This window comes from Semicossyphus pulcher, unplaced genomic scaffold, assembly GCF_022749685.1.
Source record: "Semicossyphus pulcher isolate SPU_LCO1_2020_fin unplaced genomic scaffold, fSemPul1.0.p SCAF_16, whole genome shotgun sequence".
NCBI classification, from domain to species: domain Eukaryota; kingdom Metazoa; phylum Chordata; class Actinopteri; order Labriformes; family Labridae; genus Semicossyphus; species Semicossyphus pulcher.
In genome coordinates this window covers 24765204-24782987 of record NW_027211670.1, presented here as the reverse complement: position 1 = coordinate 24782987, position 17784 = coordinate 24765204, and the positions used below count along the sequence as shown (strand labels likewise).

Here is a 17784-nt window from a genome sequence, read left to right as displayed (position 1 = left end):
GCTGTATTAGTAACCCAGTAGATGCAAGAAGATATTTTAAGAAGACATTTTTTATTTGTCTGCTGTTTTAAGATTCACACATTGATTATTGTTTCTCTTTGTGCTATTTTTTTAGGGGGAAATTTTGGATGGTGGAGTGTTCAGTTAGTCAACACAGGGAAAATGACCCTCTTGTTTTAGTGGAGAACTAAACACCACTGGTTTGTTATCCCTTTAATATCATAATACATTAAAATAACTTGATAGATTTTCTAAATTAAGCTTTCATTGACTCCACTTCATCTCTGCATGTCAGCTCTAGTAATTGAATAAAACCAGAGGCTCATATTTTAGGTATGAAAGAGGCAGAATAGGCAGGAAAACATGCAGCGATGTGATGTAATGTGAGCTTTTGACCACTAGATGTCAGCCTGATGCAGAAGAGTATTCACTGCTCTGACACTGCTACAGAAACGTTTCACACCGTGTTCTCAAACCCTCATGTCAAGACACTTTTCCAGTTATGAAAGTTGTGACAGAGACATTAAAGTTCACATCCACAGTTACTGTACCAACACACACACAACCACTTGTCTTTAATGAGGTCGTTGAGCCAATTTCACCTTTTGAGTCCTTGTGAAGTTTTTACGCCGCTTGTTGTCCGACCAAAGCACAAAGTTATCAGTTTAATATCGCATGAGACAAAATAAAGCGTCAAATCATAGTAATATTCAAACTTTGTGCCTGAAGAATGATCAATAAATGATCAAATAAATGAGGTTAATTCACTTCGTATTTCCACTGCTCTTTAAGTTTTTAGTTTAAGAAAATCAGAGTATTATGAGCGACTGACTTTGAGACACATTATATAAAGCTCCGACAGCATGGACAGTAAATGTGTCGCAGGGCCAGGCGATAACAGGAGACACAGAATTGAAATATTTCTATCTTTTCATATTTTGCTCTGTTTTTTATCTAATTGTTTTGTAAATTACACACACACACACACATGAAGACAACAGAAAAGAAATGAGTCCGACCTTTTACTTGTTGAGTATTAATTCAAACTGTAATAAACATTTTATTCTATTTTTACATTGAATATAATATGTGCTTTATTATGATAGTCTGTAGTTGTGTCTCAATTCAGGGGCTGTGTCCTTCGAAGGATGAGTCGTTCGTAGCCTGTGTAGACGCTAAGGCTGAACTGAAACGAGGCGGTCTGGTCTACAGAGGATTTTCTGTTTGTGTCACCAGCTGTTCCCGCCCTTACCCTTTCCTAGCAACAGGTGGCTAGCTGGCTTAACTGCTTACCTATTATTTTAAAGATAATTTAAAGTTTCAAGGCCCGTTTTGTTTTTTAACATTTGTATCGCAGCTATTTGAGTTGAAACCAAAAAACTCTCGTTAGGTCACAAAGGAAGCACCCGATGGATCCTTCGTGGCCCGGGAAAAGGAGGACGAAATCGGCCTTCAAAGGATGCAGCCCCTAAATGGGATGCAGCTTGTATCAGGGTAACAGACTTTGGTTAGACCTCACGTGTGTGTTGATGTTTGAGCTTCTTATTTGGTTGCTGTATGCATACAGCACCTTCTCATCTTGTGGTAGTTTCCTGTTGAATATTTGCTAAAACCCCTAACACAGGACTCCTCCTCACATTTCTCTATATTCTATCTTACTGGGACCAAAGTCCGTCCCCTGAATGTGTCACGCTTTGTTAGTCCGTGTGTGTGCTGCTGACCAGGTGTGGCAGACTCACAGGTATCAGCGTGGCACTCATTATTTATTAACCGCCTCCTCCACCTTTGGTAACACTGCAGTTAGCCAGCAGCTAGTTTTACTCACACTTATGTCATCGCTGCGACACAACTTATGATTGTGATTAAGGCTGTGATCCTCTTTAGCAGTCACATTACTGCACTGGTTTGTTAAGACGCGGGGTGTTATAAGAGTCTCTGATGACGCAACGTGTTGTTTGAACGAGGCTTTGACCACAGAGGTCTGCTTCTGTGAGCTGCCGACATTTGACCGTCTGTTTCCTGTTAGAAAAGGCACCTCTCATTTTTTCTGTTAACTCTAAAATAATGTTATGCATGATGTATTTATCTGTGCTTAAGTTAGCTTCCACAAAACTTAAGGTTTATTCACTTAAAATATCGTCACATGATGAAGTAGATCAAGAAAAGATGGCTGATGGTAAAACCTAAAAAAACAGGACGTACCAAGTCTTAGACTTATTTATTCGAGTGTACCACTGTGTGTAAGGGCAGATGTTTGATAGTATAACAGCATGTATTGGCATTAATAGGCATGACGTATATTTATATATTTTCCCAGGATATAAACATATGTAGGAGCTACATGGTGATGCTGCATGTGTGAGCTCTCTCCGGGTACTCCGGCTTCCTCCCACAGTCCAAAGACATGCAAATGTAATGCACATAGTTAACCATCTCTTCCTCGTCTTTTCTTTCTTATGTGGCTGACTGCATCAGGTCAGTGTGCGCTTTTGTGGGCAATGTGTTACAAGGACTGTCCTTATGAGGCCGAAGACAACGTGTTTGAAAGCAGGTGCGTGCTGTGGACGTAAGTGAGGACAGCGGAGGAGCAGCCTCGCCTACTCCCCCGAACAAAGTATCCAGAGCCATGTAGAGAGAGAGTCGCGTCAGTGGAGGTTCAATATGCTCCATGATCCGCCATCGCAATGTTGCAACTCTCTCTGTCTACGACTGTCAGTCAGTCACATACAGACCCATGTGTAGGCCTGACCCCGACGGTCAGCCAAAAACAGTCAAAGCTTTCAGTGAGGACTCTGTATATATCTGCTCATCACCAAAGGTGCAGTCAAAAAGGACAAAAATGACACCTGTGCTACTAAAAATCGTAAGTCAAATCTGGCCCATTTTTCTGGAACAAGTTTTGGAGCTTCTCCAGTAGGTTTCTTCAGCCTGCAGACGTGAAACATTCTGTAATGGCTTTAATCATGAAAGTGCATCCACTAAAAGTTCTTGTTGTTTCCACTGACGGGCTCAGGTTGTTATTCCAAGTGTCTGACAACATCACAGAAAGGATCCCTACAGAGAAAGAAGCAGAAGCTGCGCTGTTCAAAGCCACCAGACTCCATTGACAAAAACAGCAATTTATCCTCACAGAACATCGGACTTGTCGGCCTCCTGCTGCCTGGATCGATTCGTTTTATTGTGTTAAAGAAGTCAGGAGGCTGGTTCTGAATAGAAGAACACAAAATGCTAGCAGTGTAAAGTGAGAAAAACAAGCATGGGAATGTCACATAATGACACCTGTACCTCCTGGAGAAGCAATCTGCCTTCAGCAAAAGAAACTCAAGACAGTGAAAAACAATAATTAGAGGTGACAGCAGCAAACCGACAAATCAGGTGTGTGAAAACCAGAGAATGTTGTGGTATTTAAATATCAATAAATTGAGTTATGTCTTTATTTGTAGCGTAGTTCTACTTATTTCTACACACACTAACACACACTAACTTACCCTGTTTGCAGAACTCAAGCGTATTAGGTCCTCGTGAAGATCTCTAAAACCTCTGATTGCCATAGTTTCCCTCAAATGTAACTTAAACTACAGAAAATGTGCTTCTCTAATGAGTCGTATTAATGAGGGAACATGTAAAAGAGTGCAACAGAGCGGCTCGTTGTGTGTTTTCAACAGTTTTTGGGGCAACAGAGGAAGAAAATACATCCGAATACTTGTTTTTAGGATCAATTTATTGTTGGTTTTGGTGTTTAGTGTCAGAAAGACATTTCAAACTTAAAACTCATCCTGAACATCCAGCTCAGTCTGTGTCAGAAATCCGACACTACAGCTTTCTGTAGACGGTTGAAGAGCTACGTGCTTCCTGTACACGGAGGCTTTAGGACCCAGGGATCTGTCTGCGCTGTCTGCTGTCGGAGCTCATGCCTCTGCTGCCTTCTGCTTCTCTCTGTCCCTGTTTCGGATAGTCAGAGTGGCTGCCTGCTGGATCCCTGCCTCTCCCTCGTTTCCTCTCTGTTCCTCTGGACGTGGAGATCAAAGGCCCGGAGACTCGCAGCATCCGGCAGCAGATGGAGGACCTCCACAGACCACCTGCAAGCCCAGAAAACTCCCTCTACCTGAGGCTGCTGCAGCTTTTGGAGTAGTTTCCTCCAGAGTTTTGTCTCCACCTGTGCAGAGGGAAAAACACAAGTGATACCTTTCATTTGTTTGTCCGCTTGTCTTTATTTCTCTTATGGCAGCCTGATCCTGTGTGCGCAGCGACAGCCTCTGAACTCTATCTCCTCCCCTTTTCTCTTTCACTGGTTCAGCTGTCACTCTGTCTGTCACTCTCAGGATATCCCCTTCCCTCTTTCTAGGGTTTCATAATGCATCAGGAGCTCGTTCAGAGGCAGGCCGGATTTCATCCCGCTGCTTTCTCCTCATTTGAGAGCATGGATGAGCAGTGAGCGCTTCTTCAGCATGAATCAAGAGACAGGGGTCATGGAAATAACGAAAGGTCACGGGCCGCTGCCTCACAGAGCCTCAAACTTAACTTTGAATAACTAGAAACAAATTACTTGATTAATTATTGACCTTTTAGAGCTGTTTTAGAGGAGTGGGGGTTTCAGCAGCAGGGTTGTTTTTTGTTGTGTTGGATCTATCGGATACACAATCATGGGAAACGCAGCAGGAAGCATGGAGGTACCTCAGGGGAAGGACAGCAAGACGGCGTCGGCCCCTCCTGGCTCCACAGGCCCCCAGAAACAAACGGTGGGGCTGAAACTCCCGATGCCACCTGAGGAAGAGCTGGAGCAGCGCTTCAGCGCCGTGCTGGTGAGTAGGTGTCACTTTGTGCAGCAGGTCAACTTTCACATAATAGAAAAGAGCACAGGGCAAACAGAGCAGAGAAACAAAGAATGTGGAATATGTTGGAAATGTGCACGTCCTCAGGACAAGCTTATCGCAGTGCCAGGTACACAATGCCACTGTGGAAAGATACATAAGAGGTCCTTTATGCTGGAGCTTACTGCAGCTTTAGGCTCAGTGCACGGTCTGCTGCAGGAGGAGTGATGGGGGGAGTCAGACCTGTTTACGTTTTAATCAGAGGTGCAACTAATCTTTACTTCTTCATCATTACTTTAGAATCAGCTGGGAACACTCTGCTTATGAAGAACTACTCGTTAGAAGATAAACGTTCATAAGAGTTTTACTTTTTATGGACACCCCGAGTAGCACGCTTTGGGTTCATTCGGTCTGCCCCCCTCACTGCCAATAAGGATAAATCTTAATAATACACATTGTGCTTTTGGTTTGATCCTTCGCTGTTTAAAAAACTTCCCATGCACCAAAGCATTTCCATGAATGAACTGGTTTTCCCAGTTTGATGTGGAATAACCTGCGAAGAGTCCTGAACTCAACTTCATCCAAAACGTTTGAGATGAACTGCAACAGGCCCGAAACGTTTCTACTTTCCCCGCTTCATTTGGTCTGAAAGGTACTCTGTGTGTTGTTATGTTTACAGTCTGTCTTTCACTGAGACACGTTCTGTGTATCTTTGAGGGACATCCTTGACATTTCCAAAGTGGATTTCTTTAAAGTTTGAAACCTGCTTTGTTTATATTCATGTTTGGTCTTCTTCTTCTTCTTCTTCTTCTTCTTCTTCTTCTTTAACTTCCGCTGCTTTAACACTTCAGTGTCCCTGCATCATGGGATCAGTAAAGTTAATCTAAAATGAATCAACTACTTTAGAAGAGTCCCTGGTTCCTGGACAGAGCGGTCTCGTGTCCGATCTGACTGTTGCTGCGAAGTCGGACTGAGAACTCGTCTCTGTGGGCAGGTGGTGACGTCTGGTGTCAGCTTGAAGACAGAGGATTGGAGGCTCTCATCTCACATTGATGGCTGTCATTTTGAAATGATATGTTTAACAATCTCTGCTGTGGTTGTACCTGCAGTCTTATACCAATAACTCCCAAAGCAACATTTATGGTCATTCTCCAAATCTTCATATGGGACTCTCTTTTTCTGAAACGACACATATGACCATGAGAGAGAACCAAGCACAGCTGTACCAGAGAAACACGCTGAAAATGTGCTTGTGAAACAGCTTCTTGGTTTGTATTATGAAAAGATTAGAACTATGTGAGTTATGTAACCCACGTCACTTACCTATGTAGGTGATTTAAGTGAAGTACGTTACATAAAAAAGCTTTGGTTTACACAACCTGAGCTCCTTGTGTTTGGCCGTTCTGTTCACCCTTAAGCCGGAGGTATACTTGCTTTCGACTATGTGTTTGTGTGTGATGATGGCTGCCACGCATTCCCTGCGTCTGTTTGAAGCGTCGGCTGTGCACGTCCTCAAGAATTAACTCTACGCCGACGCAAGATGCGGTATGCACATGAACAGTGGAGGCAGTGTCGAGGCAGAGGGGATGTGACAGGGTCGACACAGCCGCAGGGACAACGATGGCAGAAAGTTCTGAAGACGAGCTGATAGACCGAGTCCACAGTGATCCACATCTGTCCGATGTGTCGTTGCCACTGCACAGAGACAAACATGCCTGTCAAACAGCTGCAGACAGATAAGTTCTGTTTTAGAAGTCGACGTGGAAACCTGCAAAACTAAATGGAAACAAGTCCGGGACCTTTACGTCTGTGCACGGAGGAACATGCTGGAGAGACAGAGACAGTGCAGACGGTGTGTTCCGTCGGTCATCAGTCGCCTGAGCTGGATACAGAATGTTGTCAGTCACCGGGCCTCTGAGGATTCAGAATGAACATAACCGTAACCTCCTCGAGTGTCGCCATGTTTGTCGTTTACATCCCGCACATACGGCCTGAGCTCTCTGGTGCGCCCTCTAGAGGTATCCTCCGGTAACACGCGTAGTGCAGAGACAAGTATGTCAAGTATCTCCGGCCTTCCCTCCTGCCTACGAGCTCTTTATTCCACGTCACCTGCAGGACAGTCTGGGTGTTCTTGTTTTGGGGGCTTTAGGTTTGTGAAATGAAAAAAACAACCATGCTTGACAAAAAAATCCACTTTTTTATGGCCCGGTCGTCCATACGACTCCATACGAGTCAGATCCACAGTGACTCAGTCTCTGTGTCATACAATCGGCATTCCTCGACAGTAACTCGATTTCTCCTCATTACTTCCCTCCCCGAGCTGTTGTCTGTCTCTTGTTTAAAACAGAACGAGCTGTGACACTGATCTCATGCCTTCGTGGTGACAGACGCAGACATGTCCAACATGTGGACGGACCACTTTCTGCATGAGCTGCATTCCTTCGGTCGTTCTCCTCCGATCATTATCACCTGAGTGTGTGAGGTGAGGAGGATGTGACATCATGTTGGTCTGTGAACACAAACAGGCTGGCGGTTTGTTGTCAGTGAGGATACTTAGAGAAACAGAAAGCTCCTTCCTCCGTCCTCAAGGTGAACGCTGATCAATGAAAGCTGATAAATGCTGCTCCCTTCAGCTCAGGCGGTTCAATCGATGTGTGTGAGCATAAAACTCTCCTGTTAGGGCAGAAGTGAAACTATAACTGCCTCCTCTGAAGAGCTAAAGGATCTCCATGACGCACTTGAGCTGATTCGTGCCGGAGAGGTAAAGATAAAGATTTTCTCATGAAAGCTGCAGGATCAGATGCCGTTAGCAGTCAAAATTAAACATAGAGAAAATGTTTAAATCGATTCACTTTGAAAATATAGACGAAGGGGATTATAACAGCTTAACAGCTATTCAGAGTACGGCTCGTTTAAAATACCCCTTTAAGAAATGTTTGAGTCTGTTAGAGCCTCAAATTCACCTTTAATTTTTTAGTCAACCTTTCAATAATGTTTTTAACTAAGTTTGTAAAGTCCTACCTGATAGGACGTACCTGAACATATTTCACATCTTAGATTTAAGAAAGTATAAATGTCAGACAGCTTGTGCGGTTGTCTGAAACTTTAGACTCTTTACTACCCCTGGTTCGAGTCCCGGCTCAGACGTAGTGGGCCTTTCTGTGTGGAGTCTGCATGTTCTCCCCGTGCATGCGTGGGTTCCCTCCGGGTACTCTGGCTTCCTCCCACAGTCCACAGACATGCTCGTTAGGCTCATTGTGGGTGTGAGTGCAAAAGTTTGTCTGTCTCTGTGTGTCAGCCCTGTGATTGACTGGCGACCAGTCCAGGGTGTTCCCCGCCTTTCGCCCAATGACAGCTGGGATTGGCTCCAGCCCCCCCGTGACCCTGAACAGGATAAGCGGTATAGATACTGGATGGAAGTCAAAAGTCTTTGACATTTAGACGCCATCTTGATGTCTTCATGAATTTCGAAATGGGTAGTGAGGTCGAGATCAGGATAGGATTCCCCCTGATGGAGTCTAGATGGTGGTGGTGAAGGAAGGATGGATGCAGGGTGTGTTGTGTGGACTTCAGAAGAGCTGAGCCTGGACACTGAAGAATGGATGGGAGGTGTTTTGGGTTGGAGGAGGGCAGCAGCAGAGAGGAGAACGGACTTAAAGTGTGACTGCAGCAGGATGATTGGCTGATTAAGGTCGTGGCTAAATCTGGTTGGTTTAATACTTCAAAGCGTAAACGCCTGTGATCAGCTGATCAGAGAAGCGGGAAGAGATAGAGAGGGATGTGAACGATGAGTTCATGACACAGGCTTCCTGCGTGAACTCACGCTGAGCTGATAAAATCACAGGACACTGAATATAAACAATAAGATAATATGAACATATAAAACCAAGGTATAGCAGCAACGAGTGATACTCTGTCTCTCTTTAGTGAGCCAGGAAAGACTCTCTGAATCTGGAGGTGTGTGTCGGCCGACCTGCGGCGCCTGCCAGAGGGGAACAGTTCAAAAAGGTGGTGACCGGGGTGTGAGGAGACTTTTGGTAACATGAGGCGGCGATGTCCTCCAGTGAGCGCAGTGATTTACTCTTTGCAACTGTGTCTATATCTGTGTGAAAGCCTCCTCAGAGCTCGGCAGCCACAGCGAGAATGTGACCTTTTGTTAAAGCTTTCTACAGTGATGAGCTGGAGAAATGTGAGTTTTTAAAGAGGTTCATGCTCTCTAAGTGTGAGACGTCTAGTTATTATACACAACAAGAAGCCGAACGTACAGGAAGCTTATTTTATCTCCCAGTTAGTAGGTTTTATTCAGCCCTTCTGGAAGGAAGTGGAGGATACTTTAAGAGGATTACTGCAGCTAACAGGATGCTTTAACTCTCTTTTTTGCATGATGACAGAATAAATTAATTGTTTGTGATGTTAGGGAGACTTTGATCTTGTTTATAGGCTCGGTTTTCCTTCAAATGACGAACTTAAATCCCCAAATCTGCAACTTCAGATATCCAGGAAAGAACTTCACATGTGAAGAGTCAGACTGCCTCTTCTGTTCTTCTGTTAAAGGTGTCATGTGGCGTTTTCTTGTTCTGTTAACATCCACTTCTACTCTCCAAACATCCTTGTTTGTATCCTGGAGGTCCTCATAAAACATGTGGAGAGCAGTCTTCTTCTTCTCTGCTTTCGTTGGCACATGGCTGCATATCTTGCTGTGTTATCGCCACCTGTCAATCAGCATAGTAGTGTAAATTCTGTCCCATCCCCCATATGCAAAATAAAACTCCTAATTGATCCACTCATAAACACTAAGAGGCAGCAGGTGCTTCCGGGCTTTTCTGTAGCGAGTGTTCGTCCAGGTTTCTTCATGTTTATTAGTTTAATTCAGAGGGCGTGAAACTTGAATAAGTCCCTGTGTGATGCACAGTTCCTGCCCACTGCATCCTAACTAAGTCTTAACTTAGGTCAAAAAGAGAGAACAAATTCCCCTTTAAATAAAATATGATTAAACTTGGAGGTAAAACCTCCTCGGGGACCCTTTAAGCTGCATTAAACCTAAACTTCAAAGACAGCAGGCCTTTAGTGCTTCATTAATAAGTGAGACATCATATTCAGGCCTTACAGATCTGATGAGTCATTTGATTACTGATATGCATTTATTTGCATTAATTTGTCCTCTGGAGTTTGAATACATTACATAGAAAAAAACATGGATGAGGACACATGGAATAATGTGCTCGTAAATACACTCTCCTGGTTTCAGTCTTTACTTTAAACTTTCTCTGCAGAGATTCCTTCTGGTTCAGACACGAGAGCATGATTCACTGATGTTGGGTGATGACGTCCGGCTCACAGTCTGAGTTTAACCCCACAGGTGCTGGAGGGGTCGACGAGGTCAGGGCTCTGTGCAGGGACTTCCACTTTGAGCTGCCGAAACCATTTCTTTATGAAGAAATGTCACCGTGTGCTGCAGTGTTCCTGATTCCCTTTCCAAACCTCGTAGTGAATTTTGGCTGACACCAAGTACCCGTCTGATACGAGAGAATTTAACAAAGCATGTATAATTTTGTTGGAAAGCTCTGATTACTTCGGGTGGAACAAAATATATCGTCGTCCTGAGTCGTGTCAATAATGAATCTATAAATGTACGGCTCTAAACAGATTGCCCTGCTCTTTAGACTCACCGCGTCACGACCTCACGTGTCCTCGAGAGGCGCTTATGACATGAATGAGGGTGAACGTAAATTAATTGGCTGAATAAGAAGTGAATCAGATATCGTGATGTATCGCAATGTGCAAAATTGCTGTATCGTATCGTAACGTGAGTTACCCTGTGATTCCCGACACTACTGTTTACTGTGATTTTGCGAGCTTTGACTGACACACTCTCTGCCTGCACCAAACTTTTATTGTTTGTTATTGTTAGAAGATCATTGATCTGAAATCAGCTGATTTTTTGGGCTCAATAGGTTATTAATCGGGCTGCATGGTGGTGCAGTGATTAGTGGTGTTACCTCAGAGGTAGAAGGTTCATGGCTCGAATCCCTGTTCAGACGTAGTGGGCCTTTCTGTGTGGAGTCTGCATGTTCTCCCCATGCATGCGTGGGTTCCCTCCTGGTACATGCTCGTTAGGTTCACTGGTGACTCTAAAATTGCCCGTAGGTGTGAATGTGAGCGTGAAAGGTTGTCTGTCTCTGTGTGTCAGCCCTGTGATTGACAGGTGACCTGTCCAGGTGTAACCCCGCCTCTCAGCTTCGATAGGCGTCTGATCGCAGCTTGTAAAAATCATTAACACCTTAATAACACGATAACATTTGTGTTACCAACTGTGTTGTGTCTCTGTTAGTGGAGCTGGTGATGATACCTGCTTATCTAACACAGATGATGCTGATTGAGACACACCTGTTTGAAACTTGTTTTGCATGTAGAAAGATGTTTGCATGTGATGCTTTCACGCACAGTGCACAGAGTCAGTCTAAGTTGCAGTGGGAGGATTCATGTGTTTGTAAGCGCGTGTGTGTGTTTGTAAGCGCGTGTGTGTGTGTGTGTGTGTGTGTGTGTGTGTGTGTGTGTGTGTGTGTGTGTGTGTGTGTGTGTGTGTGTGTGTGTGTGTGTGTGTGTGTGTGTGTGTGTGTGTGTGCAGGATGTGTCGGGGTCGTGGGCTGACCACTGCAAAGACTGAACGTGCCAACAGCGTCCGTGTTGTTTCAAAGCTGCAGCTTTTCCTGCTTCACGTGAAGCTGCAACAGCGTTAGTCTGAAAAACAGGCGTCATTCTGCAGCAGATGAACTGCATCTCAAACCATCTCCTCCCCGCCCTGTGCTCCACACGTCCCCTGGGTGTTAACAGTGTGATTTTTGCTCCATCACTTTTGTATCCCCCCAAATATAGATCATCTCCCCCAACACCCCAGCCCCCTCCTCCTCCTCCTCCTCCCCCTCCTCCTCCAGTCTCCATCTTCTGCTGAGTCTGCAGAGAAAATCTTTGTGCTAAGTGGAGAAGAAACTCCGTCTGCATACAAACCAGCCGGCTCGGTGCTGCCTGCGAGTGAAGCTGTAGAAGTGAGGGATGCTGCAGACTGTCACTGGTCTCATTCTGCAGAGGCTCAAAGGGACAGTGTCCCTCAGAGGAGTGGGGTTTGCAGGGATCTCACACCATGCATGCAGTATTTGTATGCAGCATGAGCAGCGTTATTGATGCTTTCTTCATGTTATGATGCCTGTTGTGTCTGCTGTCGCTGCAGTGTTTTCCAGCTGAAAGGATCAATATAAAAGCAGCAGAAATCAGCACAGAACACGGACGTGACTCTGTTAAAACCAGCGTTTAAACAATTCAGTCAAAGCCAAATTTACGTGAAGCACTCTCTCTTCAGGGTTTTACATAACACTTTGCATATTTCCCAGCTGGGAATGCGGCAGTGGGTGGAATTGTAAATGTGCATCTGTGGATTTGTACAGTATTTACCGACACAGAGAGAGGAGAGAGGAGAGGATGTTTACTCATTTGTCAGCAGGTGAAGAAGTTAAGATGAATCATATTCTTTAGATATGATGCAGCAAATTACACTTCGACCAGATTTAGAGAAATGTCTGATGCATACTGAGGGAACTTTTTCTTCTGTGGCAGCTTCACAGTCTTATTGGTTTTTCTTGTAAAACACTGGATGGCCTAAAGAACGAGGACGTCCCAGTTCTTAAAGGAGCAGTTCGCCCCTGGAAAAAGCTCCTGTCAGTCCAAGCTGGTGTTCTCTGTAATCCATAGAAGCAATCACATTTGAAATTGGCGCCATAGCTGTGGAGAAAGTTGAGCAAAGAGCTCGTGGTTTGGCCCGTTCTACATTCCTACAACACCCAGCGTGCATTGCGCCCCTCCCTTTAAAGAAACCGGCCCAGCTAGAGTGAAATACGACTGTTTCCCTGCAGGCAACGGCTCAGAGCGGGACAGAATCTGAAACACGACGAGAATATACCGGTGGATCGTCTAAAAACTCTTCAGGTCTGCAGTCTACATTTCAAACCTGACGATTCTGAACAAGACGTGACATCGGAGGCGGGCGTCCTGGATTGAGGAAGTGTAGTTTAGCGAGCTCCCTGGCCTCCGCCAGATGATGCGTTTTATGTAGTCTGGCGGAGGTTTTCCAGGGACCGTTGGAGAAGCAGATAGCGTCCTCTAAAGACACAGAGCCAAAGTGCTTTTTTTTTTCCTACTATAATGGCATTAGCTCCCCATGATAGCATGATAGGACTGAGGTTTAAAATCGGCGAACTGGCCCTTTAAGTCCCTGTTTTTTGACCCCATCCAGCTCCTTTAAGAGTCAGACCACTTGACGAGGTCATTGTCCATCGCTGTTGATCGCAGAGACCTTTACTGTCTAGGACTAGTTTTAAGACTCAGTTCTCATGCTGCACATGTAACCGATGAGCTTCTGCGTTGTGTTGCATTTGGACTTAATGATGCCGTGACACCGGAACTCTTTCTGCACCGCTGTTTATTCTGGCAAACCGTTAAAACCTCCCAGCCCGCTCCAGCTCCTGCACATGAAATAAAAATACATCACGTAAGTCAGCGTAACTTGCTGAGGCTTTGAGAACTGAGACAAACAGGAGAGAAGGTTAGACAAGCTTATATGTGTGCGCACAGGTAAGAGCTAACGAGGCGTGGTCCTGTTCCAGAACTTATGTTATAATAACTCCATTTGTCCCTTTGATAATCATCTCAAAATACACAGCTGTAAAATGATGGATACATTTCACGTTACTGACACGAAGACCTGTATGAGTTATTCTTATTTCCATGTAATTTATGTATACGGAAACAGGAAAGCCAGAGTACGACTAAAAACGGAACATTTACATTTACATTTACATCCTTCTACAAGCTTCCTGTCACCTATTATCCATTCCTCAACATCCTGACTTTAAAAACTATGTCACAGTATAATTAGCACTCATAACAAAATCATAACAGAAGCTATATCCTGTTACATGCATTGATCCTGACATTTAATTGCATGTTTTCTAATATCATCACATGTGATAGAGGAGTCAGATCACCCTCTCAGCAGACACAGTTTGTGTTGGTCAGCAGGAACACAGAAGAGAAGAGCAGCTCAGATTTAACAGTAATTATTCAGCCGCTGCAGCAAACGCAGCCTGTTCCTGTGATGATTCCATCGATCCCGCCTTTCGGGACCGTCAGCAGTTTTATAAATTCAGGAATGCATCAGCATGCATCATTCAGCGACACAACAATGTCCCACTTCTGTCTGCTGAACACAACACGGTCTCTCTCCTCCTGCTGCCACTTTGAGCCACATTCTGTTAAATTCAACACGCTGTTAAACACGGATTACAGCTGCTGCACGTTCATGCTTTGTGACTGAAATTAACCTCAAGTCTGGCTCCTTTTTAGCCACTTAACGTTCATGTTAACAGCCGCTGTGAAGGTCACTCTTCCTACCTTTGGATGCCTCTTAAATCAGCACAGTTAGAAAGTTAGAATGTCTCTTATTGTGCAGGTTCTCGTGGAGAGAGAGCCAATTTCCAGCCACATGCTTTCACACTTAACATGTTCTAGTGAGCATGAAATGATCCACGGAGGACCTCACAGCCACCAGCTGCAGAATTCAACTCATTAAAATGTGAAACTTGGAGCCTGTGTTCCCCCACAGCTTGTGCCTTACATGACAGCACACAGAAAACTCCCTGCTGCCCTGAACACAATGGAGTTATATTATCCTCCTTTACAATGCAGCAGTGAATGAAGTGATGACCTGATTAGATTTAAACTCCTCCAGCCTACTTCTCACCTGATTTATTCCCTCAGTAAACATTTTCCTAACGAGTTCATGGTCTCAATCTGTAGTTTAAGTCTTCTTCATCACAGCGTGATGTTTATTTAGTTAGTTCGGGTCTAGTTTAGAGTTTAGAGACGATAAAGCAGAGCATGATTTAGGGCGGGGCTATCTGTGATGGACAAGTTGCTCCGACTGCCTCCTGAAAAATGTTTTGTTTACAGTTCAGTTGCACTTAAAGACACGTTTAGGAGTCAGCTGTTACCGGGAATTACGGTTGCATCTTGCCAACCAAGGTAATGCTAGTGTTAGCCGATAACTGGCTAATAGGGTTTGCTAACCTCTGGCTTCCTTTGAATCTCCATCCTGTCGTCCAAATATGGTCACTTCTGGCTCCAAAAAACCAAGAAGTCAACAAACCAAATGAAAATATTGAGGCTTTAAAACGTCCTCAAACACTTTTTGTTTACAGTCGTAATCTGACAAAGATTGACGGGTTGTGTGGTCACTTGGCCACAGTCCCGATGACACAACGTCACTTTTGAAGATATTTTTTGTTACTAAGGCCGTCCCTTTTTTATTTATTCTTGATCTTAAATAACAGAGATATATTAAACATACTTTTTGTCCACGACACTAATCCTGTTGTTGTTTTTCTCTCTCAGTCCATACAGTTTACGAGTGACCCAGCAGACCAAATATAACCGGCTCGTATTGATCCCCCGGCTCCGTTCATCAGCCTGATTTATCAGACTCACATCCAGACTCACAGCAGCATCGATTGACTGAGCTGTTCTGAATCTGCCGTGGCCTTGTTTTCAGCATGGCATGATGTCACAGAAGCTTTCCACGTGTTTTAGTGTTCGTGCAGCCTCAGCTTCCACCTCAGAGATCCATTAAATAATCATATCTGTTTACCTAAAGAAGTGGAGAATGGTGAGGTGGTTGTTAATACTCCAATTGTGTTCTTTTTGTAAAGGAACAAAAAACATATTTGTATATATGTGTAGATGTAGCAGACAGCCAGCAGGATCCACCTGTCAATCAAGTGAACCGGCCCCTTTGATTTAAGGCTTAATATAATTAAAACGGCTGTGTTATAAAACAAATCCACCCCCCGTCCAGTTATCTTGAACAATAAAATTAGCTTTTAATAACAGAACTGTTTTTTGTACCAGGCTGTAAACACCTTTATTTCTGCTGTAATGTTATTTCTTGTTTTCTGGAGCCTCAAGTGGCCACTCGAGGAACTGCAGTTTTTTGCACTTCTTTCTTCAACACCCGAGGTTCCCGCTTGATCCTGAATCTCGACAAAATCTTGAACTTGATGAAGCTTATGACGCTCAGTGAAGACCTTTTTAACATGAGACATTTTTTGCTATTTTAATAAAAAAAAACATATGTTAACTTGTACAATTGAAACAAAGACTCAACATTTCTTTAACAACTTAAGCTCAGTGAAATCTGTGGCAGACCCTGACAAAGTTTTTGGACAATCGGTCCAGCATTTCATGACTTAATATTGCAATTTATATATGTCTGTTTCATTGTTGGCCATTTTGCCTTGATTACATAGGACAGCTGAAGAGACCCAGGAAACACGGGGAAGAGAGGGAGGGATGAAAAAGCAAAGGGCCGAGGACAGGAGTTGAGATAGCGTCCACTGTGTCGAGGCCTCTGACCGCCTCTACAGCCTGAGCTGAACCAGCACAAATATAGACCAAAAAAACTGAAATTTAAAGTGTTTAAAGTGAATCCATGGGAGCTCAGATGCAGAAGACTGAAGGGGATTCATTGATGACAGAAGTCTGACCCTAATAGATGATTGCACTTATGTTAACTGAGTTATTACAGCGACACCTTGTGGTTATTTCACCTGCCTGATGAGCAGCAGGCGGCGCTGTTTGAGGTTGCTTGGGTGTGGTTCAGACGGGGCTCATGTCTGAGGTCTGAGGACGTGCAACAAGTAACCTCTGCTGGACTTTCTTCCAGCAGAGCAACTTTCTTCGATGACCTCAGAAGGATCCTCAAATTAAAGTCAGACAGAGCAGGAGCTGAAGATAAGACATGAGGAGGATCCGTAGCATTTAAGTTAGCTGACTGTGTCTCCTGCCGACTAGCCCAGTTTCATGCGTGTGTTATAACTAGAGCAGCTGATGTGTCTGGTTGTTATGTAGGACAGCCGCAGCACGCTAACGGGCGTGAAACGTGTAGAGGTCTGCACGAGGAGGATGTTTAATCGGGACTTCTCAGAAACTGAGAGGAAGAAAACTTGTCGCTCACCACATCAGATTATTTTTCTCCTGATTGGCTTTGCGAGCGTTCGTATCAAAGTTTAAGATCAGCTTGTGTTCAAACATTATTTGAATTAGCAGCATCTGCTTTAGTTGTGTTTATGAGAAGGTAATGAGTGAAGCAGAGCTGCAACGTTAGCAACATGCTTGTTACTGTGTTGTGACAACAGACACCAACACACAGCGGATAATGACCATGAGAGACCTGACTCAGAGTGACTCAGGACCGGACTGGTCATGTGTTACAGGAGAAGGTTTCATGTAGGACCCTGTAGGACTGAGTCTGGTCAGTTAGACGATCACGTTAGAGTTTGTCGGTGTCCAGGCGGGATTTGTTGTGAAACATTTTTAAAGAGAATAAAGGTCAGGCTGCATACACGAGTACACGGTGCAGACGAGGGGTTAGATTTCAACAAGGCCTGGGAACAGTTTCTTTTGTTCTGGCCTACAACAAAATGTCTTTGGTAGCTCTGAACAATTAGCGGTAGGAAAAAAGAGATACAGACGGTAAATAAAAAGATTAAAACAAGATGGATTTAAGGACAGTTCTTTCCCTCTGTCTGCACGATGTCTCACTCACGACGGCCCTGTATTCCTACGCATGCAGCGCACGGTGTCGGATCAGCTGTTTGGGTCAGCGGGTTTTAGAAGACACAAGAAATAGAAATGGCTGCTCACCAGGGGACGAGAGGTTTTCCTGCACATGCTGTGAAGTGTATTATACCGTATGTCAGCTGTTTGTGTAGAAAGTGCAGCAGCCACCACAGACTGAAATCAAACTACACTTTTCTGAAGATATCACTGTTTGTGCTAGCTTGTAATTTTCCGGACTGTTCAAACAAAGAGTGTCCTGGTTATCTCATAGATTACACCGAGCTCTGCTGAGTGATGATGGTAGATG

General features: G+C 44.3%; 1 protein-coding gene across 4 annotated transcripts in view; it reads left to right on the top strand.

The window, feature by feature from the left end:
* Positions 1-3968: 3968 nt before the first annotated feature.
* Positions 3969-17784, top strand: part of fmnl1b (formin-like 1b) — a 35032-nt gene continuing 21216 nt past the window's right edge. For 2 of the 4 annotated variants that reach the window (XM_069664095.1, XM_069664093.1), the window contains exon 1: positions 3969-4802. In XM_069664095.1, the coding sequence (XP_069520196.1) occupies positions 4644-4802 (159 nt within the window). In that variant the 5' untranslated portion in view covers positions 3969-4643. The remainder of the gene's footprint in view (positions 4803-17784) is intronic. The other 2 variants (XM_069664094.1, XM_069664092.1) reach the window with 1 other exon arrangement.